General features: G+C 36.5%; 2 protein-coding genes and 1 pseudogene across 2 annotated transcripts; 1 reads left to right on the forward strand and 2 right to left on the reverse strand.

Annotated features, from left to right (window-relative positions):
• Nucleotides 1-42: 42 nt before the first annotated feature.
• On the reverse strand, nt 43-1,806 carry LOC132162379 (probable mannitol dehydrogenase; annotated as a pseudogene).
• Nucleotides 1,807-13,862: 12,056 nt separating this feature from the next.
• On the reverse strand, nt 13,863-16,547 carry LOC132192286 (probable mannitol dehydrogenase). Its single transcript, XM_059607571.1, has 5 exons — nt 16,447-16,547; nt 16,147-16,260; nt 15,282-15,795; nt 14,813-14,966; nt 13,863-14,702 (listed from the first exon to the last, which is right to left on the reverse strand). The coding sequence occupies exons 1-5, from the start codon at nt 16,542-16,544 to the stop codon at nt 14,494-14,496; spliced, it is 1,089 nt and encodes a 362-aa protein (XP_059463554.1). The 5' UTR covers nt 16,545-16,547; the 3' UTR covers nt 13,863-14,493.
• A 6,979-nt stretch (nt 16,548-23,526) lies between these two features.
• LOC132162380 (uncharacterized) lies at nt 23,527-26,091 on the forward strand. Its single transcript, XM_059572615.1, has 3 exons — nt 23,527-23,905; nt 24,029-24,915; nt 25,144-26,091. Exons 1-3 carry the CDS (start codon nt 23,527-23,529, stop codon nt 26,089-26,091), a joined length of 2,214 nt encoding a protein of 737 aa, XP_059428598.1.
• Nucleotides 26,092-26,394: the final 303 nt, after the last annotated feature.

Raw genomic sequence — 26,394 nt, forward strand, 5'->3', positions numbered from 1 at the left:
ATATATATATATATATATAATAACAATTGCAAATAAAGTTTGTTAGTTTAGCTTATAGAATTTACCTATAAGCAGAGGAAAGACGGGTAGCTCAAGCGGCTTTTCTGGTGCACCCAGCAAAACAAGCTTCCCATGGGTCTTCAATAGATCAATTAATGGCAAAATGGGGTGTGAAGCAGATACGGTATCAAGGATACCATCCATTGTACTCTTGGCAGCCTGCACAAATTTAATGTGCATCCAAAATAACACACCCAATCTCTCAAAAAGTACAATGACGAGAAAATAAAGTATGCTAATATTAAGTAATTAAGGGGTTGATTCTTGGTCCTGACTTCTTACGAAGCATTGATCGAGTCTAATTAAGGTTAGACCCTTAAGTGCAACAATTATTTGAGGTCACGTTCTAGGTGAAAACTTGAGCTTTACCCAATTCGTGTAGGCGGAACGCTTTGACAGTGTCACAGAGATCTAGTCGAGCTAAGCTCTCGATACCCGGTTATAAAAATAAAATAAAATAAAGCTAATATTTACCTGAACTTGTTCTTGATCACGGCTAAGCAAAAATGAGTCCGCACCAAGATGTTCCAAAGCTTCCTCCTTCTTACTAATGGAGGTGCTAATTACTGTCACTTTAGCCCCAAAAGCCTTTGCAAATTTAACAGCTAGATGACCAAGCCCACCTAGGCCGACAACTCCAATATGCTTGCCAACCTCGGCAAAACCAAAATATTTCAGGGGACTATAAACTGTGATCCCGGCACAAAGTAGTGGAGCGCTGGCGTCAAGTGGGACATTTTCGGGGAAGCGAATATAGCGCTCGTTAGCTACCATTGTGTCGGAGTAGCCTCCGTACGTGATTGTTCCGTCGTGGTAAATGGTGCTATAGGTAAGTATCATATCCGGACAATAAACTTTGAGATCATTGGTACAATTCTCGCAGGAATGACACGCACCAACAACGCATCCAACGCCCACTTTGTCTCCTACTTTTACTTTTTTCACCTTGCTTCCCACTTCTATCACTTCCCCAACTATTTCGTGCCTGCAAGTTCAAATTTCAATTTTAATGAAGTTGGGATAGGTGATATTTCATATTTTCTGTTTGAATTGATAGTAATCTAAATAAAAAATTGCTTGACATCTCCTACCAAACTTACTATATAGCATGAGTGATAAGTTTTGTTGAATTTCTTTTAGACTAGTCAATCCCAGCAAAATAAACAAATATTTAAAAGACAGAGCAGTAAATTGCACTATATCTCCTATAAAATAAACTAAAAGGTTAATCGTTCTCTGGTCCATATATCTACAATTAATGGTTGACAGAGTACCATTAATTGTAGATATATGGATGATATAGAAGAAGAGGATTGAGAATCCTAGGAAACATACCCAGGAACAAGTGGGTAAATGGACATGCCCCAGTCGTTAGTGGTCATATGAAGGTCCGAGTGGCATACCCCACAATAAAGAACTTTGAACGTAACGTCATATGAAGGTCCAGTTGCTCTGCCATATATACCATTTTCAATTAAAACAAACCAAGAATTCAGAACCCCAAAATAAAATAAAATAAAATAAAAACAACAAAAGCTAGAGATATCTTAGCTAGGCATGCATGGATCATTGGCATTCATGGATCATTGGCATGCATGCATATATAGATAAGCAAAGCTGTAAAGACAAACAGTAGTGTGCCTTCTGGAGAATTTGAAGGGTGAGAGGATCGACCCCCGAAGTGTCCCTGGCGGCCCATCCAAAGGCCTTCTTCGGATGCTCTTGCTCCGGTGATGAATTCGCCATTGATCTCTTCCCACAAATTAAGAAACAATAACGCTAACAACAAAGTGTACGATGTATATATGATTGTCTAGTAAAATCTGCAGGAGCAGGAACGAGGATGTTGGTATATATAGGCAGTGGCGGGGATTTGACGCCGGAGCTGGTCTGACGTATTCAGTGAGCTATTGATCAGTTTCTATCCACTTGCTAAAATGATTATATAAAAGTAAGGCTCTAAATCGAAGACCAAACGGCTACATCGTGATTATAGAACTTTTTCTCTTTAGGAAAATTATAGTTAAATCAAACTGGGGCTGGGGCTGGGGCTGGGGCTGACGTATTCAGTGAGCAAATTCGCGACTCTAATTATTTTATTTTGAGTATTAAATACTATTTATCTAACATAATTACATAAAGATTAATCATAGTAACTACAATTATAGAGTATGTGAAGTGCTGATATATTTGTTAATAACAGCAAGTGAGAAAACTGTTCCAACACATGCACTATAAAAATTTTATGTATTAGGGACGTTTTGTTAATGGGGTATTTTTAACAAAACGACCCATGCACCGAGGATTATTTTAATAGTAAAATAACCCCTTGAAAAAAGTGGAGTCGTTTTACTGTAGCAACGCCCCCAATTAGATAATTAGGGACGTTGCAACAGTGCACATCCCCAATCAATGGAGATAAGTGGGGATGTGCACGTCCACAATCACGTCCCCACTCAGTGGGTACATGCACTATTTGCACGTTCCCTTTTAAAAGGGGATCCGTAATTCAAAATTTCTCCTTTTAGGATTTTTTTTTTATTGTTTAAACGTTCATAATTTTTATTCTATGCGCTTTTATGGGAACATTAGCAAAATATCTCTAATTGAGTGTCCCTAATTAAATATGGACATTTTTTTGACCTTAAATTGTCACATTAAAAATGTTCCTGTTTCATTGTCTTTTTGTAGTGATACTTAATTATAATTTTTGCATAGAGAAGAACGCATAGAAATATGTTTTTATTTTATTTTTTATTGAAATCTCTAGTAATTTATTGTTTAAATTGTTAACAATTATGAGATGGCTAATTATTGGTCGAATTATTAAAGATTTCAATCAGTTTTGACTATTCAAACTGAAGAAAAGGGAACGTGGAATATAGTTTTCTAACTATATTTATTCATTTTTTTTTGGTCTTTCTGAATTGCAAGAATAAGTCTACAAACACGACTCTATGCTTGTCTTATAGCTAACTAAGAGAGAAAAACCAGAGGAACTTGCGTTGAACATGGTGTTTGAGTAAAACATTACATGTCTTTTACAAATCATCTTGTAACTCTTGAGAAAGATGCTTCTGAGTGATTTTTTCCCCCCTTTCACACTTTTCAGCAGGGTGATCGGGATCCTGAGAAATTTTTTGACTGAATTCCAGTCTCATTGCATTGTGGTCATTTAATGTAGGCCGTTGATTACGATAAATGGGGAATTTGATGTGTTCTGGGTAATTGGATAACAAATAGGTCTAATTGTTGAATACAACTTGTCAATGGGATGATTGGGATTTAGGGGTGTACACGCGGATACGGTTATTTACAATATTTGTAATTGCATCGGCAAAATGTGAGTATTACTTTTAGATTTTCGTATCATGTTTTTACTATCTGTATATGTGCAATTATTGAATCCGGTTAGTATTCGCTATCCGCATTTTTGGTAACATTATAGCAATTTAAGGATTTTGTGACAGCCTATTAGTGACGATTTTGGGCCCAAAAAAAAAAAACGAAGCCACTAATATAGGGGTGTCAAAAATTACCGGGAAATCAGGAAACCGGGGTCCCGGTTCGGGTTCGGGTTTAAAAAATCCAAAAACCGGGTACCCCGGTTCCAGTACCCAGTTTTTGGTACGCGGTTTAATCGGGAATGCCGGAACCGGGTTTTCATTTTATTTATATATATATAGTTCTTGTGTTGGCTTAATTCAGTTTCAAAATGTAGATGCTACTGTTCATGGCTCAAACACTGATATAGAATGCTCAGAATCCAATCTCCACCGTTCATAATGTAGATTCATGTGTTATGAACGTCCCTGCAAAATTTCAGCTCAATCGGACCACAAACGACCTTCGATCGGAGCTGTTGATCAAGACTGGACAGGCCGGGTCCGGACCTCATTTCCAGAAACTAAAATCTTGCTCCGCGAAGCCGTGTCCGGACCGCCCATTAACATGTCCGGACACCCCGTAAGTTTTAGGCCCAAAAACATGATTTTAAGTGAGTTAGGTCTAGGGTTTTGTCGGGGGTATATATATATATCATTATAGAAGAGAGAAGCACGAATTTTTACCCCCAGAGAGTTCGTCGGAGGCTGTGCTAAGAGAGATCATATGTGGTGAGCGTTAAATTAAATCTCTTAGAGTTTTAGTTATTCCTTTGATAAATCTACGGTTGAGAAGTCTATCGGAAAGGTCCGGTAAAGGAGAATCACGTTGAAGAGGATTGTGAGCAAGGAGACGAGTTGTAGGCTTGTCGATCTTACAGAGCCAAGGTCTTGCAAAGCGTTGAGAGTGTTCCTAGTGTCTGTAATCTCTGGATAATCTTTTGATAGTGATTTCCTGGGTTTGGCTGCCCTGGAGAGGTTTTACTTTTAGATCGGTTTCTAAAAGGTTTCCTCTTCGTAACCAAAATATCTGTGTCAGCCTCTTTATTGCTTTATATATTTTGGGTGATTGAATTGTTTATTGCTTCATAATATTAATTCCGCATAAATTGTGATAAACAAGTTTTTGGAGTCGGCATAGCGTATTTTCATATATATATATATTTACACTTAGGTCTAGGTTTAGGGTATTTTAAAAAATTAAATTTTTATTTCTAAGGCCCAAATAGGCAAAAACATTGATTTTTTTGGATTTTTGGACTTTTTTAGGTTTATTTTTTAATTATTTGGAACAATCACAACAAAGCCCCTTTAATTTAGACAAATAGATTAATAGATTTTTTTTAAAAAAATGGCTAACTTATGAAAAAAAAAAGGGGCTTATTTTAGGCCCAATACCTAAAATAAGTCCAAAAACCAATTTTTTTTAAAAACCGATTACCAGACCGAGTAAAACCGGAACTGGCAAGTAACCGGGACCCCGGTTCCGGTTCCGGTTTCTCAAAACCGAGAACCGGGGTACCCCGTTCTGGTTCTCGGTTTTGGCCAAAAACTATAAAGCCGGACCGAGTTGACACCGCTACACTAATAGGTTAGTTTCATGCCTATAGCGACGTTTTTGAAATGAAAAAAGTTTGGTAGATTAAAAACGAGGGTAGTGATGTTTTTACTGTAGTAGAAAACATCACTACCCTTTAAAAAAATTCACCTCTAATTTCTACAAATTCAATGATATATATATATATATATATATATATATATATATATATATATTTTTTCTTTCTTCTTTCTTCGATTTTTATTTTTTATTTTTGAACAGCCTTGAAATCGCCTTCAAGAATCGGTAAGAAAACAGTATACAAGGCAGATTGGTCCATTCCATCTTTGCTTTCTCCATCAATATTAGAACAGTCGTGCGCTTCAACAATCAAAAACTGGGTCTCAAAGGGTATATCTTGGCCGCAATTACCCATAATCTGTGTCATCCACCACATCTTGCGGCGAAAAACGCACATAAAGCGCAAGCCCCTGTTGAATCATAGAATTCATCATTAAATGTAAGGCAATAATCCAAATTTTGAGCCTTGCCCAACAGTGCATTACACATAGAAACAAAATTATTAAAGAAAACGAAGAAAAAAAGAAAGATAAGATAATCAAAAGTTTTTGGGGAAACTTCATTAAGGACTTCCAAATTTTCACCCGTTTTGAAATACTCTCTCTAAACTTCAAAATCTCTCAATTTAGTCTCCTGAACTTTTAATTGCTCTCAATTTGGACCCTTCCGTTAATTTTAGCAGTTAAAAATTCAAAAAAGACCAAAATATCCCTGATTTTTGTTTTTTTTTTTTGTTTTAAATAAAAAAACGTTTTAGAAGTTGGAATTTTATACAAAAGTTAGGGGTATAAACGTCATGTAACGTTTAAATTCTGACAGAGGGGTCCAAATCGAAAGCAATTGAAAGTTCAAGGGACTACATTGAGAGATTTTGAAGTTCAGGGGGGTATTTCAAAACGGGTGGAAGTTTGGGGGTCCTTAGTAAAGTTTCCCCAAAATTTTTTTGCCCTAAATAAGGAGGAGGTTGTGATTGAGGCAAATCACCACACTGAAAAAAATCCAACAAAACTAAAAGAGCCATTGTTTTTCATTTCATTCAACAAAGTAAATGATTAGAGAGAAACATGTTATGTAAAAAAAGGGATAAAAAAATTTAAAATTCAAAATTTGAGGGATATGTTAGATGAAAAGCAAAGGATTTTATTCGCCAAAGCAAAATTGGATAAAAGAAAACCTGAAATAGTTCAGATGAAAAGCTATAGACTTTGTAGACTGTTGAAATAATGATACCATGTTGAAATAATGATGATGTGGAAATAATAGCCGAAGTAATATAGAGAAAATGACACAAGGATTTACGGGTAGTTCGGTGTTAGATACCTAGATCCACCATTCGGAATACCCCTAAGGGCTATATTGTGCTCACTAACTTGATTTGTTTACAATACAAAGTTTCTTATTTATAAGGTACTGCATAAATACAAGTATAATAATCAAATCTCCTTGATTTGATTACAATCTCAATATTTGATTACAATCAACCTATAAATAGAGAATATTTGTATATTCTAACATCCCCTTAAACTCAAGGTGGAATATTTTGGAACTTTGAGTTTGAAATCCAAAACAATGTTAATGGTGGTGGCGGAGGCGGAGGCCAGGAACGACAATAAGCCAAACTTCAAAAGGCCCGACAATGAGCCAGGGCCGACTTGGGCCAAAATTAAAAAAGGTAGACTATGGGCCAGGGCCGACTTGGGCTTGTAACTAAAAGAAAATGAGCCAACTTCGGTGGTTATCAGATTGGCTCACCGAACTTGACCGGTGCGTGGCACGCGTGATGGAGTCACTGGGACCTTTTTTTTATTTTTTTTGATCAGGTGTGGGCAGCTCCACCATAGGCCTGTGAGCTTTGATGAAAGGGCATGATTTGGCGTAGGCAGGTGTAGGATGCACTTCGTGAGCTTGGTCTGGAGAGGACGCAGGGGACAGCAGCGGATGCCGTACACGGCGGAGCTGGTAACTAGAGCACTGTTGGTGGCAATGGAGAGCTCGGACTGATAATGGCCGGTGAGTGTAGCGTCTGATCTATGGAATTGTACGAATGCCGAGGTGATTGGTGGAATTTAATGGCTAGTTGCAGAACTGGCAAAAACTTTGGGCGGAGCATGGCGGTGGACTTGATCACCAAGATCGTCGGGTGTAACGTGATGAAAGATGAAACATCAAGGACATTGAAGGCCACAAGAAAATGTCTCTGATACCATGTTGAAATAATGATACCATATTTATCGCTCGTTTTGTCCTTTCTTGGTCCAAACATCTTCCTCGCAAATTCTCGTAATGTTCGGTCGCTTTGATCCTATTATTATACAAATCTTTCCTCGTCAACTAAAAATATTATGTTACAACCCATTTTCAGCATCTTCCTCTCCCTCTATATAAGTGCCTCATTCATGTTCATTTGATTTCATTCATATTCATTCGACCCAGGTTCTTGTGCTTTACGAAAAACAGAGTCCCCTTGGAAAGATCTTTAAGGAAATCCCACTCCGTTTTTTTTTTTTTTAGATAGGGGGAAGAGAGAAGATTATCAACAGCAGCTCTTAAAGATTCAGAATTTGTCCTCAGAAGTCAAGCTTCAATGGCTAAGGATACCATAAATTTGAATTTTTGGATTGAGGTTGCTCCAGCCCTCATCGTTTACCCACAGAAGAAGCCTTCCAATTCACCAACCCTCGAGCCTATCCCTGAAGAGGCTTTCGAGGAGTACGATGATGATTCATAGCCTTCTCTAAGGTTGTGCTGAGGCACCATTGGAGAAGCTGCACACTCTGTTCTGCTGATGGGAGCCCCCGTTTGATGGGAGTATGGGACCAACCCTTTGAGGCTTTGAGCATTTCCCAAATAACATTGTACTGTAAATATGTAAATTGTAGTGTAAATATAATCTCTCCTTTCATGGAAAATGAGATTTCTTCTTCCTTTCAGTTTCAGATATGCTATTATGTTATGAGTTTGCCCAACAAACTTAAAGATTATATGAGTATACAAAATTTATATGATAAATTTGTTAATACAGAAATAGAAAACAGGAAATATAAATGCTCTAAGGTGGTGTGTTATAAAGTTGTTTTTTTTTTAATAAATTGAAAATTCTAAAACGACTCCAAACAACACCTAGCCAAATGTTTAGGTGTTTCACAAAGATTAAACTGAAAAAGATCTAATCTAGCAGTTAAAAGATCAACCAAATATAGAAATGAAATAAGCAATCACGAACACAGATATTTGGTTACGAAGAGGAAACCATTTAGAGAACTCTCTAAATGTAAAACCTCTCCGGGGCAGCCAAACCCAGGAAATCAATCCACTATAAGAAGAATAAGGAATACAAGAAGAATTACAAAACCTTTGACTCTTCCTTGCACACGACAAGTGACCCACTTGACTTTTACCTCAGTAGCCCTTTCCAGAACATCTGGCACAATTCTTCTAAACGATTTCCTTTCACCGAAACTCTGATTAGCTTCACATATTTTCTTTTCCCAAATAAAACTTGAACAATGTCTCTCACTCTAAGCACTCTAATTTTGCTCACAAAATACGTACCTCTAAATGACAAAATTAGTTTGCTTAAATAGAAAATAAAACATAATAAAGCAGCCATGTCCGGACAGGGATAATCAGGTGTCTGGACATGGCTAGGGTTACATGATCGTAACCACATGAGGTCCGGACACCCAAGTCATGTGTCCGGACATGCTATTCAAAAACGGGCTTTCTGGAAATGGGGTCCGGACCCAGCTTCTGGCGGTCCGAACCTCCCCTTCAAAAGATGGTTTCTGGAAATGGGGTCCGGACCCAGCTTCTAGCGGTCTAGACCTCTCCTTCAAAACAATGTTTCTGGAAATGGGGTCCGGACCCTGCTTCTGGCGGTTCGGACCTCCTCTTCAAAAGAATGTTTCTGGAAATGGGGTCCGGACCCTGCTTCTGGCGGTCCGGACCTCCCCTTCTAGAATCATATTTTTGAACATGTTAAGATGCTTCATTTTCACCAACTTTACATGCAAACCGAATGAGCCAAATCATAACCCAACATAAATTATTTGCTCCCACCAAACTTGATGAATTGGTATGCAAAATGTTACAACAAATATTTCTTTTGAATATAACGGAGCTTAGAAAAAAAAAAAAAAAAAAACCTTTATATTTTGGCTGCGTTTTGGACAAACAAAATCAAACTTGAACACTCTCAAATGTTTTATTTTAACAAGAGACTCAATTTTTTTTAAAAAAAAGAAAAAAAAATGTTTTGAGACGGATGGCAATTTATAGTTATTTTAATGGTAATTTACTATTATTCTAAGAGTCATTAAAATTTGACCAGACGCTTAATTTTAACCGTTAGATTATATTATTATTAAAAGCTATTTAATTATAATTGTTAATAACAGTCACTTAATCACAATCGTTAGATTAAACTTAATTTGCTCTTACAGTTGACTTTATTAATAGTTTAGTAAATTCAATCGTTGAATCTACCTTAGAAGCATCTATGGTTCAAATCAAACCCCTAGACTGTATGTTTATGATCATCCAAAAATGAATGGATATCATCTTATAGCTCCCAAGTGTGCCACTAGTGCCCTACAGTCGTGCGTGTGCATTTGGTGCTTTGTACCATACTATAATGTATACATAAAAGTGCATATACCTACACATTGCATTCTTTAAAGTAAATGCTTGATGTGTGTCCGACCTTTTAAATGCCAACTTGATCTTGTTTATGTGACTTTCTTTTTTCAAAGCTCTTTAAAACCTTCAATTTAAATTATTTTCAAACCATAAATTACATATATTGAGGTATTTTTTTAAATTATTATTTAATAAAAATTCGATAATAATTAATCACAACTCCAATTGTGATTTTAAAAGCCACATCATCTTTAAAATGATTTAAGATGGATACAAGAAGAACTTTTAGCGTTACTCTATACATACATACTAATTTTGAAAATTATTTAACAAAATTTATCATAAATACCAGATGCAAGAGGGGTATAAATTTTACTTTTCAGCTGGATTATACTTAAACATAAACTCCAATTCCTAAACTTTACCTTTATCTCAATAACACTAGTAAAAGATATATATTTCTCCACCATACACATGAGAAGAACATTCTCGGTGGGCTGCTGGCCATCACTAATTATAGCACATGTTGTTTTTTTTACATAGTGTTCTCCCAACTTTGCATATTTTCCGCGTGTAAAAAATATAGCTTTTATTTATTTATTTGTTTGTATAAGCTTTTTGGTACCTACTCTCATTTTTGTCATTTATCATTTTAACCATTATAAAAACACCTCTCCACAAACTTTACCCTCACTCAATCCATTTCCACTGCAATCTGAAGAAACCATCCAAGAAAGGCTCTGAAACAATCCTTCTCCTCCATCATCTGTATATCTCTTGCTGTAGCAGAGGAAAAAAGTCAGAAACCCACTCCCTTTTCATCATCGTCTCAATCTGATTGCTTTAGTAGAGCAAAGCGTTTCCCTTGCTGCAATGGCAGAAGAGATGAGAAATTTGAGTTCTTGGATTGAGGTTGCACCAGCCCTTCTCATTTCCTCAGCTAAAATTCTGACTTCTCCTGTGTTGGAGACAATTCCTGAAGAGGAGGCTGAGGAATACGATGAAGACTCCTAAATATATATTGGAGTTTTTTTTGGAAATATTTGGATTTGTATGATAGTTTGTTGATACAAATACAATGATTTTAAAGGTAGCAAGTGGGACCTTTAAATTTTGTAGTAAATACTCACAGATTCGTAATTAATGCTTGTTATTGCAATAGTGTCTTTTGAGCTATCATCATGGGAGTGTCTGTGCTGCGAGAAGCTTGAGGGTCAAACGCCTACATCAGCCAGTGGTCGGAGAAGCTATGGCGGCACTGGCTGCTGTGGAATTTAGCAAAGAAAGAGCAATACAGGATGTCATCCTTGAAGGTGACTCATTGCAGGTAGTACAAGCTCTGAAGGATGGACCAAACTGGAGGAAGTATGGCCACTTAGTGGACGATATTCGGCTCCTCCTTGGATCATGCAGAAGCTGGATGGTACTCCATGTGAAAAGAGAAGCAAACCGAGCGGCCCACGGCCTTGCTAAAGTTGGTCTCGCTCAGGCTCACGATAGAACTTGGATCGATGAAGTGCCAGAATGAATAACTGAGGTGGTATCCTCAGAGCTCTTAGCTCTTGTACCTTAGAACCTTGTGGGTTCTTTATGTTCTCTTGTTTGAGGAAAGTAATGAAATCAGTCTGATTGTTCCAAAAAAAAAAAAAAAAATGTATTCTTAATTTATTCCACTGCGGTTACAATTTATTCATAGTGGTGATTCCAATATAGTGCGTTATTAATTGTATCAGACTATTAATAGTTGATATTGACAAAAACAAAAAATGGTAATTTGAGAAGAATGTGGGTACTTTTCCTTATTTCTTTAAGGCAGTCGATCTCTCTAAGATAGTGATATTGGTTGGGATGGGAAAACTACTCGTCGCTCTCAAAGGGGTCATCACCTTTAAAGGAGTGTTGCAGTAGTTGGCCACCTCACAAGTGCTTGGGGTGGTCGGCTAAAAAGCAAAAATAAAAGGCATTAGAAGAGTGGTCGACTACCCCAAGCAAATTACGAGGGTGGTTGACTACTCCTTCAAAGGAAAAAAAGAGTAATCGGCCTCTTAATTCTTCAAAAAAGAAATTTAAAGAAAGAAGTCGACCATCCTCAAACCAATTATGAGAATGGCAAACCACTCCATCAAAGGTCGGCCAAAAAAAAAAAAAAAAAAAATCCAAAAACCTTCAAAGATCTACATAGTGCTCATTGTCACTCGTTCGATATGAATGCTAGAGTATAGACACAAGTGCATACAACTAAACATTTAAAACAAGGGTTAATTATTTTTTTAGGGCCCGTTTTATTTGCGGAATAGACTCTTGGAATGGAATGCTATTCTTATAGAATAATCATTTTTTTGTTTGATAGGGGTTTATTTTTTAGAATAGTTATTCCCACGGGAATGACTAATCACATCTACACAGAAATAACTATTCCTTATGAGAAGGACAAAGTTTTCCAAAAAATCCATTTTTTTTTCCTCTCAAACTTAAAAATAATAATAATAATAATAAAAAATTATGTGGGTGGCCGACAACCCATAGAAGGCCTTGGGGGTGGCGCGGCCACCCCAGGTGAGATTTTGGGGTGGCCTAGTCACCCCGATTCACATCGAGGGTGGTCTTGGCCACGCCCGATGGCCTTGCGCCACCCTCGATGGCCCTGGGGGTGGCCTTGCTGAGGCCCTCTAGGGGTGGCGCGGCCACCCCCAGTGTATACTATGGTGGCCGGCCACCCATTGGGGTGGTCGGCCACCACACGTTTAACCATATCTATTTTTTTAATTTGAGATTTGGAAAAGTTAGAAATCAAATGAGATTTTTAGTAATTTTAGTTCAATTCGAATTATGAAATATGTGCTGTTACCAAACTAGAGAATTTGAATAATTATTCCATTCCAACCTCTTCCATTCTCAATAATAACTATTCTATTTTTCAATGGAGTACGCATTCTGCGAACCAAATGGCTTTTTAGGTTTTCACGTTTTTATTTTTTTCATCAAGATTTCAATTCGTATCACAAATGTATTTGACTTATGGGTAAATATCAGTTTAGTATATCTTTTACCATTCCGTCAACTAAACAAACGGACTGTATTGAAGGTGGTTTCGGCCACCTCTTTTTGGCCATTAGGGGTCACCCTTAGGAGTGGTTCAGCCACCCTTAGACGAGCTACAAGGGTGGCTGAAACCACAATCATGGCAGTCTGTTAGTTTGACTGATGAAATTGTGACTGATGAACTAAATTGCCAAATTGGTACCATCTTTGTGATACAAATTGAAACATAAGTAAGAAAAAATAAAAAGTGAAAATCTAAGTACTAAAAAAGTAATTAACCTTGAAAGAATTGCTTGATGTGTGTTGGCCCTTATAAATGACAACTTGACTTCCTCTTTCTTTCCTTTCTTTTTTATCTTGTGGAATTCTCTTCATTCAAAACTCTTTAATATCTTCCATTTAAAACATTCACAGACCATAAATTTTATATATATATATATATATATATATACATAGTCATTTATTTAATAAACTAAAGATTTGTTTCAAGCCATTTTCAGCATCTTCCTTAAGATATTTTTTGTGTTGCATTTCCCTCCTCCCTCTCCCTCTATAAAAGTGCCTCATTCACATTCATTTGGTTCAGGTTCTTGTGCTTTGCAATAAACAGAGCCCCTTGGAAAGATCTTTAAGTACGTAAATCCCACTCTTTTTTTCTCTCTAGTAAATCGTTAGTCGCCCTTAAGATTTAGAATTTGTCCACCGAAGTCAAGTTTCAATGGGCTAAGGAGATCAGAATTTTGAATGTTTGTTGCTTCATTAACAGGTAAAATCTGACCACAGACTCAATGCAATAGGACATAGGCATTGCCCTGAATTAAAAGTAATATTTGAATACGACACATATGGGAAAAAAAAAACACAAATAATATTGTCGGTGGCCAGGTTGCTGGCCGTCAATAATTGTAGTATACATATTTTTCACCTGTGCTGTCCACTCCAAACATGGCATATTTAACACATGAACAAACTTTATGATGCTTTCTACATTTCAATTATTTATTTATTTCAATAAGCTTTTTGGTTCCGCGTCCTCTCATGGTTGTCCTTATCATTTCACTATTTCAGCCATATAAAAACACCACTCCACTAACTTCACCCCCAACCCACAATTCCGCTGCAATCAAGAAAGGTTCTGAAACAATCATAGCCCTCCATTTTCTATATATCTCCTTGCTGAAGAAGAGGAAGAAAGTCAGACACCCACCTCCTTTTCATCATCGTGGTCATCAAATCAATCTGATTGCTTTATTGGGTTGCTTGCAGATTAATTATTTAGTAGAGGACAAAGCGTTTCTCTTACTGCAAATGGAAAAGGAGATGAGAAACATGAGTTCTTGGATTGAGGTTGCACCAGCCCTTCTCATAATTTCCCTGACCAAGGTTCCCATTCCCCCTGTATTGGAGACAATTACCGAGGAGGAGCCTGAGGAATACGATGAAGACTCCTAACTATTGCTCTGCGTTTTTCTTTTTCCTGCTGTAATCTTTGGATCTGTATATGGGTTTGTTGTGGAGACCTTTCAACTACTAATTTGAAAGGTAGCAATTGGACCACTTTTTATTTTTATTTTTATTATTATTTTTTTTTTTTATTCAAAGGGGGAAAAGGGGAAAGGTGTGTGAGGATGAATTTATATGAGAAAAAGGACAAGGTTGAAGGTTCCAGTACTAGAAGATAGAATAAGCAATTGAACAAAATTATTGGAACAATACAAGAAAACTAATTAAAGACACCATTCAAGCTAGTCTTCAGGGTTTGGTAGCAGCCAAGGTGTTTCCAATGTCAATGACAAATCGGTATCGAACATCACCCTTAGCAAGGCGCTCCATGGCCGTGTTCACGTACTCCATTGAAATAAGCTCTGTGTCTGCCGTGATGTTATGTTTTGCTGCAAAGTCTACCATTTCTTGTATCTCCTTTAGTCCTCCGGTGGCACTTCCCGCAACCGTCTTCCTCCCTGTTTTACGATTCTTATTAACTATATAATCATGAATGAATAAAAAATGATATATACAAATATAATAACAATTGCAAATAAAGCTTGTCAGTTTAGCTTATAGAATTTACCCATAAGCAGAGGAAAGACGGGTAGCTCAAGCGGCTTTTCTGGTGCACCCAGCAAAACAAGTTTCCCATTGGTCTTCAATAGCTCAATTAATGGCAAAATGGGGTGTGAAGCAGATACGGTATCAATGATACCATCCATTGTACTCTTGGCAGCCTGCACAAATTTAATGTGTATCCAAAATTACACACTCAATCCCTCAAAAAGTACAATGATGAGAAAATAAAGTATGCTAATATTAAGTAATTAAGGGGTTGATTCTTGGTCTAGACTTCTTATGAAGCATGGATCGAGTCTAATTAAGGTTAGACCCTTAAGTGCAACAATTATTTGAGGTCACGTTCCAAGCGAAAACTTGATCTTTACCCAAATCGTGTGGAGGGAACGCTTTGACAGTGTTACAGGGATCTAATTGAGCTAAGCTCTTGATACCCGGTTATAAAAATAAAATAAAATTAAGCTAATATTTACCTGAACTTGTTCTTGGTCACGACTAAGCAAAAATGAGTCAGCACCAAGATGTTCCAAAGCTTCCTCCTTCTTGCTAATGGAGGTGCTAATCACCGTCACTTTAGCCCCAAAAGCCTTTGCAAATTTAACAGCTAGATGACCAAGCCCACCTAGGCCGACAACTCCAATATGCTTACCAACCTCGGCAAAACCAAAATATTTCAAGGGACTGTAAACTGTGATCCCGGCGCAAAGTAGCGGAGCACTAGCATCAAGTGAGACATTTTCAGGGAAGCGAATGATGTAGCGCTCGTTAGCTACCATTGTGTCAGAGTAGCCTCCATACGTGATTGTTCCGTCGTGGTAAATGGTGCTATAGGTAAGTATCATATCTGGACAATAAACTTCGAGATCATTGGTACAATTCTCGCAGGAATGACACGCACCAACAACGCATCCAACGCCCACTTTGTCTCCTACTTTAACTTTTTTCACCTTGCTCCCCACTTCTGTCACTTCCCCAACCATTTCGTGCCTGTAAGTTCAAATTTCAGTTTTAATGGAGTCAGGATAGGTGCTATTTCATATTTTCTGTTTGAATTGATAGTAATCTAAGTAAAAAATTGCTTGACATCTCCGACCAAACTTACTATATAGTATGAGTGATAAGTTTTGTTGAATTTCTTTTAGACTAGTCAATCCCAGCAAAATAAACAAATATATAAAAGACAGAACAGTAAATTAGACCATATCTCCTCCAAAATAAACAAAAAGGTTAATCGTACTTTGGTCCATATATCTACAATTAATGGTCAGAGTACCATTAATTGTAGATATATGGATGATATATATGGAAGAAGAAGACTGAGAATCCTAGGAAGCGTACCCAGGAACAAGTGGGTAAATGGACATGCCCCAATCGTTGGTGGTCATGTGAAGGTCCGAGTGGCATACCCCACAATACAGAACTTTGAACGTAACGTCTTCCTCTCCCGTTGCTCTGCGGACATATATACCATTTTTAATTAACACAAACCAAGAATTCAGAACCCCCCCAAAAAAAAAAAAAAAAAAAAAAGTAAAAACAACAACAAAAGCTAAAGAAATCTTAGCTAGGCATGCATGGATCATTGGCATGCATGCATATATAGATAAGAAAAGCTGCAAAGACAAAACAGTAGTGTACCTTCTGGAGAATTTGAAGGGTGAGAGGACCCCCGAAGTGTCCCTGGCGGCCCATCCAAAGGCCTTCTTCGGGTGCTCTTGCTCCGGTGATTTCGCCATTTCTGATCTCTTCCCACAAATTAAGAAACAATAACGGTAACAAAAAAGTGTACGATGTATAGATGATTGTCTAGTAAAATCTGCAGGAGCAGGAACAAGAATGTTGGTATATATAGGCAGTGGCGGGGGTTTGATGCCGGAGCTGGTCTGACGTATTCAGTGAGCTATTGATCAGTTTCTATCCACTTGCTAAAATGATTATATAAAAGTAAGGCTCTAAATCGAAGACCAAACGGCTACATCGTGATTATAGAACTTTTTCTCTTTAGGAAAATTATAGTTAAATCAAACTGGGGCTGGGGCTGGGGCTGGGGCTGACGTATTCAGTGAGCAAATTCGCGACTCTAATTATTTTATTTTGAGTATTAAATACTATTTATCTAACATAATTACATAAAGATTAATCATACCAACTACAATTATAGAGTATGTTAAGTGCTGATATATTTGTTAATAACAGCAAGTGGGAGAACTGTTCCAACACATGCACTATAAAAATTTTATGTATTAGGGACGTTTTGTTAATAGAGTATTTTTAACAAAACGACCCCACCAAGGATTATTTTAATAGTAAAATAAACCCTTTAAAATGGTAGAGTTGTTTTACTGCACATCCCCAGTCAATGGAGATGCACATCCCCACTCAGTGGATACATACACTGTCCGCACGTCCCCTTTTAAAAGGGGATCCGTATTTCAAAATTTCTCCTTTTAAGAATTTTTTTTTTCTGTTTAAACGTTCATAATTTTTATTTTATGCGCTTTTATGGGAACATTTGCAAAATGTCTCAAATTGAGTGTCCCTAATTAAATATGGACATTTTTTTGACCTTAAATTGTCAAATTAAAAATGTTCCTATTTCATTGTCTTTTTGTAGTGATACTTAATTATAATTTTGGCATAGAGAAGAACGCATAGAAATATGTTTTATTTTATTTTATTTTTTTTATTGAAATCTCTAGTAATTTATTGTTTAAATTGTTAACAATTATGAGATGGCTAATTATTGGTCGAATTATTAAAGATTTCAATCAGTTTTGTTCAAACTGAAGAAAAGGGAACGTGGAATATAGTTTTCTAACTATATTTACTCATTTTTTTTGGTCTTTCTGAAGTGCAAGAATAAGTCTACAAACACGACTCTATGCTTGTCTTGTAGCTAGCTAAGTGAGAAAAACCAGAGGAACATGGTGTCTGAGTAAAACATTACATGTCTTTTACTTTTACAAATAAAGAGTTTGAACGTGTCTCTTTTAGTTTTAAATTAACAGTAATAAATTTAATTTATACAAATCATCTTGTAACTCTTGAGAAATATGCTTCTGAGTGATTTTTCCCCCCATATTCAAACTTTCCAGTAGGGTGATCGGGATCCTGAGAAATTTTTTGACTGAATTCAGTCTCATTGCATTGTGGTCATTTAATGTAGGCCGTCGATTACGATAAATGGGGAATTTGATGTGTTCTGGGTAATTGGATAACAAATAGGTCTAATTGTTGAATACAACTTGTCACCGGGATGATTGAGATTTAGGGGTGTACACGCGGATACGGTTATTTACAATATTTGCAACCGCATCCGCAAAATGCGAATATTACTTTTAGATTTTCGTATCATGTTTTTATTATCTATATATGTGCAATTATTGAATCCGGTTAGTATCCGCTCTTCGCATTTTTGGTAACATTACAGCAATTTAAGGATTTTGTGACAGCCTATAGTGACGATTTTGGGCAAAAAAAAAAAAAAAAAAAAGAAGTAACTAATATTGGGGTGTCAAAAATTACCGGGAAACCGGGGTCCCGGTTCCAGTTCCAGTTTAAAAAATCCAAAAACCGGGTGCCCTGGTTTCAGTACCCGGTTTAACCGGGAATAGCAGAATTGGGTTTTCATTATATATATATATATATATTTTACACTTAGGTTTAGGTTTAGGGTATTTTAAAAAATTAAAATTTTATTTCTAAGGCCCAAATAGGCAAAAAAACATTGATTTTTTTTGGATTTTTGGACTTTTTAAGGTTTATTTTTTAATTATTTGGACAATTACAACAAAACCCCTTTAATTTAGACAAAGAAATTAATAGATTTTTTTAAAAAATGGGCTAACTTATGAAAAAAAAGAAAAAAATGCTCATTTTAGGCCCAATACCTAAAATAAGCCCAAAAACCAATTTTTTTTAAAAACCGGTTATCGGACCGAGTAAAACCGGAACCAGAACCCTGGTTCCGGTTCCGGTTTCTCAAAACCGAGAACCGGGGTACCCCGGTTTCGATTCTCGGTTTTGACCAAAAATTGAAAAGCCAGACCGAGTTGACACCCCTATACTAATAGGTTAGTGACATGCCTGTAGTGATGTTTTTGAAATAAAAAAAGTTTGGTAGATTAAAAATGAGGGTAGTGATATTTTTACTGTAGTAGAAAACGTCACTACCCTTTAAAAGAATTCACCTCTAATTTGTACAAATTCAATGATAAATTAATATATATATTTTTTCTTTCTTCTTTCTTCTTTCTTCAATTTTTGTTTTTTTGAACAGCCTTCAAATCGCCTTCAAGAATTGGTAAGAAAACAGTATACAAGGCAGATTAGTCCATTCCACCTTTGCTTTCTCCATCAATATTAGAACAGTCGTGCGCTTCAACAATCAAAAACTGGGTCTCAAAGTGTATATCTTGGCCGCATTTTACCCATCCTGTGTGTCATCCACCACATCTTGAGGCGGAAAACGCACATAAAGCGCAATCCCCTGTTGAATCATAGAATTCATCACTAAATGTAAGGCAATAATCCAAATTTTGAGCCTTACCCAACAGTGCATTACACATAGAAACAAAATTATTAAAGAAAACAAAGAAAAAAAAGAAAAAAAAGAAAAAAAGAAAAGATAATCAAAAGTTTTTTTGCCCTAAATAAGGAGGAGGTTGTGATCGAGGCAAATCACCACACTGAAAAAAATCCAACAAAACTAAAAGTGCCATTGTTTTTCATTTCATTCAACAAAGTAAATGATTAGAGAGAAACATGTTATGTAAAAAAAGGGATAAAAAAATTTTAAATTCAAAATTTGAGGGATATTTTAGATGAAAAGCAAAGGATTTTATTCGCAAAGCAAAATTGGATAAAAGAAAACCTGAAATAGTTCGGATGAAAAGCTATAGACTTTGTAGACTATTGAAATAATGATACCATGTTGAAATAGCTTTGATACCATGTTGAAATGATGATGATGCGGAAATAATAGCCGAAGTAATATAGAGAAAATGACACAAGAATTTACGGGTGGTTCGGTGTTAGACACTTATATCTACCATTCGGAATACCCTTAAGAACTACATTGTACTTATTAATTTGATTTGTCTACAATACAAAGTTTCCTATTTATAGGGTACTGCATAAATTCAAGTATAATAATCAAATCTCATTGATTTGATTACAATCTCAATATTTGATTACAATAATCCTATAAATAGAGAATTTGTATACTCTAACATCCTCTCAAACTCAAGATGGAATATTTTGGAACCTTGAGTTTGAAATCCAAAACAATGTTGATGGTGGTGGTGGAGGCCGGGAACGATAATAGGCCAAACTTCAAAAGGGCCGACAATGGGTCAGGGCCAACTTGGACCTGTAACTAAAAGAAAATGAGCCAACTTCGGTGGTTATAAGATTGGCTCACCGAACCTGACCAGTGCATGGCGCGCGTGATGGAGTCACTTGGACCTTTTTATTTTTTTTTATTTTTTTGATCAGGTGTGGGTAGCTCCACCATAGGCCTGTGAGCTTTGATGAAAGGGCATGATTTGGCGTAGGTGGGTGCTGGATGCACTCCATGAGCTTTAAAAAATGTCTCTGATACCATGTTGAATAATGATACCATATTTATCGCTCGTTTTGTCCTTTCTAGGTCCAAGCATCTTCCCCGCAAATTCTCATAATGTTTGGTCGCATAGATCCTTTTATTATACAAATCTTTCCTCGTCAACTAAAAATATTATGTTACAACCCATTTTCAGCATCTTCCTCTCCCTCTATATAAGTGCCTCATTCATGTTCATTTGATTTCATTCATATTTATTCGATCCAGGTTCTTGTGCTTTACGAAAAACAGAGTCCCCTTGGAAAGATCTTTAAGGAAATCCCACTCCGTTTTTTTTTTTTTTTTAGATAGGGGGAAGAGAGAAGATTATCAACAGCAGCTCTTAAAGATTCAGAATTTGTCCTCAGAAGTCAAGCTTCAATGGCTAAGGATACCATAAATTTGAATTTTTGGATTGAGGTTGCTCCAGCCCTCATCGTTTACCCACAGAAGAAGCCTTCCAATTCACCAACCCTCGAGCCTATCCCTGAAGAGGCTTTCGAGGAGTACGATGATGATTCATAGGCTTCTCTAAGGTTGTGCTGAGACACCATTGGAGAAGCTGCATACTCTGTTCTGCTGATGGGGAGCCCCTGTTTGATGGGACCAACCCTTTGAGGCTTTGAGCATTTCCCAAATAACATTGTACTGTAAATATGTAAATTGTAGTGTAAATATAATCTCTCCTTTCATGGAAAATGAGATTTCTTCTTCCTTTCAGTTTCAGATATGCTATTATCTTATGAGTTTGCCCAACAAACTTAAAGATGATATGAGTATACAAAATTTATATGATAAATTTGTTAATACAGAAATAGAAAACAGGAAATATAAATGCTCTAAGGTGGTGTGTTATAAAGTTGTTTTTTTTTTAATAAATTATTTGCTCCCACCAAACTTGATGAATTGGTATGCAAAATGTTACAACAAATATTTCTTCTGAATATAACGGAGCTTAGAAAAAAACAAAACCTTTGTATTTTGGCTGCGTTTTGGACAAACAAAATCAAACTTGAACACCCTCAAATGTTTTATTTTAACAAGAGACTCAAATGTAAAAAAGAAAAAGAAAAAAAAAAGTTTTGAGAGGAATAAAAGAAGAGAGAATTTTTATGCAGTTGACTATTTTTAGTGTTAAAACAACAATTTTTAATGTAAGTTCGATTATAGGCAATTTATAGTTATTTTAATGGTAATTAACTATTATTCTAAGAGTCATTAAAATTTGACCAAATGCTTAATTTTAACCGTTAGATTATATTATTATTAAAAGCTATTTAATTATAATTGTTAGTAACAGTCACTTAATCACAATCGTTAGATTAAACTTAATTTGCTCTTACAGTTGACTTTGTTAACGGTTTAGTAAATTCAGCCGTTCAATCTACCTTAGAAGCATCTATGGTTCAAATCAAACCCCTAGACTGCATGTTTATGATCATCCAAAAATGAATGTGTTAATTCAGAGTTTTTGAATTGGCTGGATTCGTGTGAACAAAATACTTGTGTTTAATTGGTTTATTTTAATGTGCAGTATGTGAGATAGCAAAAATAAGTTAGACAGATGAATTACACAATGATTCGTCTGAAGGATCGTTTGCACTACGTTCGGACGAGAATAATGAATTGTTTCCAGAAAGCTTCGTCTGAAGCCCTGTCTGCACCACCGTCCGGACGAGATAGCTATGCAGGAAAACCCGAGAGCTTCGTCTGAAGTCTCGTCTGCATCACCGTCCGGACGAGATAGCTATACAAGAAAGTCCGAGAGCTTCGTCTGAAGTCTCATTTGATGTACCGTCCGGACGCAATAGATATGACAGAAACCCAAGAGCTTTGTCTGAATCAACGTCTGCATTACCGTCCGGACGCGCTGCTCCAGAGAACTAGAATTAGCATATTTAACCTAGTTTCGTCCGAACGGTCATTGATGTCGTTTGGACGACTAGTAAGTTGCATGTATATTTTACGAAGAAATGAAGAAACTAGTTCTCGTCCGGACGAGCTTACTACTCGTCTGGACGCCTTATAGCAGATAAGGTTGTTAGCTTTTAAATTTGTATTTTGGTTGGACTAGGAGTCCAGTTTCTATATATATGAAACTGTGCATATAGGTAAAATGCACGATTTTGGAATTAGGTTTTAAGATATTTTGGGCTAAGAAAGGAGTTGAAGAAATCGAAGTCAACCGGAGTTCTGGTGAAGGGAGATCACGTAGAAAGAACAATCCAGATGTTCTGGAAGAACTACTGCGGTAGCAGATAAGTGGGTCGCTTGTCTGGTATACTTGAATGTCAAAGTGCATAGGTTATGTAAGTCTTCGACATTAAGATATTTCTTGTTATTCTACTGATTTAGTTGATTTTCTGGGTTTGGCTGCCCCGGAGAAGTTTTACATTTAGAGAGTTCTCTAAATGGTTTCCTCTTCATAAACAAATCCTTGTGTTTCTTGATTGTTGATTTATTTCCGCACATGATTGTTTAATTTAGGAGTCGATTAGTTTTTCAATTGGTATCAGAGCGGGTTCACTTGTTTGGATTTAATTCCTAAGTGTGATCCTAGACTCCTCATAAAATGGCTCATACTGTTGCACCAAATTCTCTTCTCGTCTTTGACGGATCAAATTATTCTTTTTGGAAAATTCGTATGAGAGCATATCTCAAATCCGTAGATGTTTGGCATATTGTTGAAACTGGATGGACTCCTCCAGTTAAAGCAATTGCTGAATAGACTACGAATGAAAAGAGTGACTCTTCTGCAAATGACAAAGCTTTAAATTCCATATTCACATCTATCTCCATCGAAAAATTCTCAAGAATTTCTCGATGTGTGATAGCTAAAGAAGAATGGGAAACATTGGAAATTACTCATGAAGGAACTCAAGTTGTTAAAGCTTCAAAACTTCAAATGTTGGTTTCAAAATTTGAAGAGATTAGGATGCAAGAGGATGAGACATTTGATGAATTTTATTCTAAGCTTAGTTTCATTAGAAACAATACTATAAATTTAGGGAAGAAAATGTCTGATGCTAAAATAATCAAGAAAATCTTGAGATCTCTACCTGCGAAGTTTATTCCCCAGATTGCTGCTATACAACAGAGTAAAGATCTAAAAAAAAATGAGAGTAGAGGAACTTGTAGGTTCACTGCAAACCTTTGAGCTTTTGTTACCCCAGTCAAAAACCTCAAAAAATGTTGCTCTCAAGATCAAAACTCCTAAAGAAAAATCTAGGGATTCATCCAGTGAGGATTCAGGAGATGATGAAAAAATTGCCTTGATTGTTAGGAAGTTTCAAAAAATTTTCAAACCTAGATCTGAGAATTTTAAAGGTAGGGATCATAAAAAATCTGTGAATGCTAAACATGAAGGTAGAGAAAATTCCCAAGACAGAAATGTCTTTGATCAGAAAGAAAAATTTTCTCGTGGTCGTAAGTGTCATGAGTGTGGAGGTATTGGTCATATTCGTGTTGATTGTGGGAATTTGAAAAAGTTAAAAGGTAAGGCATTTAATGTGACTCAAAGTGATGAGTCAGATAATGATGACTCTGAAGAAAATAAAGAAGAAAATGTTAACTACTTAGCCTTTACTGTTTCATATGATAATCAGTCGTATACCTCAGGTGTGCAAGATGTTTCTGAATATGAATCTGATAATGAGTATGATCTTCAAACTGCTTATAATCAAATGTTTCAGGAGTTTAATAATCTGAGTCAGCTGAATAAAAAGAGTGTGAAGAGACTGAAAGAAGTAGAGACAGAGAATGAAAACTTAATTGAAAAAATTAGGTTCCTAGAAAAAGAGTTGGATGAGTCAAAAAGTCATCTTAACAAATTTTCAAGTGTTAAACTTGATAAGATGTTACATGATCAAAAGTCTTCAAATGATAGGTCTGGATTAGGTTTTGAGAAGTTTGTATCTTCGAAATCAAATGCTGCTTCTACTTCAAAAATTATGTTTTTTAAACCCAAGATGAAAGAAGTAGATACTAAGTCTGATTGTTTACCTAAAGATGTGTCTCTGGATAAGAAGAGAAAAGTTCAGTTCAAAATTCCTCAAAAGAAAGTGTCTGAATCTAAGTTTATTCCCACCTGTCATTACTGTGGAATCATTGGACATACTCGTCCAAACTGTTTTCAGCTTAGAGTAACATATCCATGGTCTACACAAAATGCTCCCAGGAAAGATGAACCTGGGATTGGCAAACAATTGCTGGTGTTAACTGCTCAAGTAAAACTTATCAGTGAAAAATTAGCTACTATATCTAATTGTTCTGATTTGAAAAATTTTCCTCTCAAAACTGATAAAGTTCAAAAAAATCAAGTTTGGGTTAAAAAGAAAGATAATCTATGTCTGGTTGTTCATACTGCCTTAAGTGTGCTTAATTCATGTTTGTGGTATTTGGATAGTGCATGTTCTAGACATATGACAGGTGACAAGACATTGTTCAAGGAGCTCAAAGCAGGCAGAAGTGGAAACATTACCTATGGGGATGGTAGTAAGTCTAAGGTAATAGGTTAAGGGATTGTGGAAATTCCTGGTGTACCTTCTCCTCAAGACGTGCTGTATGTGGAAGGGCTCAAAGCAAATCTTCTGAGTATCAGTCAATTTTGTGACAATGATCTTGTAGTACAATTCTCAAAGAAAGAATGTTGCATATTCAATGCTCAAGGAAAATGGTTAATGGGAGGAGATCGGACATCTGATAATTGCTATGGTATCTCTCCAACCATGCAGACTAAATGTCACAAAGTTTCTATAGACATTGGAGAATTGTGGCATCAGCGGTTGGGACATTTGAATTATCATGATCTAGTGAAGATAGCTAAGAAAGAAGCTATAAATGATTTACCCAAAATCAACTATCTGGAGAAAGGAAAATGTGGACCATGTCAGCTTGGAAAGCAAACAAGAAATCCACATAAGAAAACCTCGGGTATTTGTACATCCAGAAACTTGGAGCTTCTTCACATGGATCTTATGGGTCCGACACGGACAGCTAGCTTGGGAGGAAAGAAATACATTCTAGTAATTGTGGATGATTACTCACGGTACACCTGGATCAGTCTACTTAAAGAGAAATCTGAAGCATTTGATCAAGCCACTGTGTTGTTTAAAAGGATACAAGTTGAACAAAACTGCTCTATACAGAGAATTAGAAGTGATCATGGCAGAGAGTTTGAAAATTCCAGTTTTGAAGAATTCTACAAAAATTTCGGAATTAAACATGAGTTTTCTTCTCCTATTACTCTGCAACAGAATGGGGTCATTGAGCGAAAAAATAGAGTGATTCAAGAAATGGCTCGGGTTATGATCCACTCTAAAAATTTAGCTCAACATTTTTGGGGAGAAGCAGTTAACACAGCATATCATATCATAAATCGTGTGTTTCTCTACCCCACAACAGACAAAACTCCATATGAACTTTGGAGAGGGAAGAAGCCAACAGTGAAGTACTTCCGAGTGTTTGGGAGCAAGTGCTATATTCTTCGTGATAGAGAAAGCCTGGAAAAGTTTGAAGCCAAGAGTGATGTAGGGATTTTTCTTGGATACTCCACTACTAGTCGAGCTAGTAGAGTATACAATACCAGGACAAAAGTGGTTATGGAATCGATTAATGTTGTAATTGATGATGAATCGATCACTGATCAAACTGAGGGGGAGCAAGCTGAAGTTAATGCTTAAGGACATGGCATCTCTGAAGACATTCCTGATATTAACGATACCACTGGACCATATACCTCTGCAGATAGTAGGCACTCACCTCAAGTTGAAGAAGTTAGAGAAACATCTCAAGCTGAAGAAGTTAGAGAAACACCTCAGTCCCCACATCCGGATATCATAACCAAAGAACCTTCCTCTCGGATTAAGCTCAATCATCCTCTAGAAAATTTATTGGGTACTGTCAATGAAGGTAGACGACTGAGAAACCGGGTAGTTAATCAAATGTCATATTCCTGCTATTTATCTCAACTGGAACCCAAGAAA

Source organism: Corylus avellana, chromosome ca9 (assembly GCF_901000735.1).
Source record: "Corylus avellana chromosome ca9, CavTom2PMs-1.0".
Taxonomy (NCBI): Eukaryota; Viridiplantae; Streptophyta; class Magnoliopsida; order Fagales; family Betulaceae; genus Corylus; species Corylus avellana.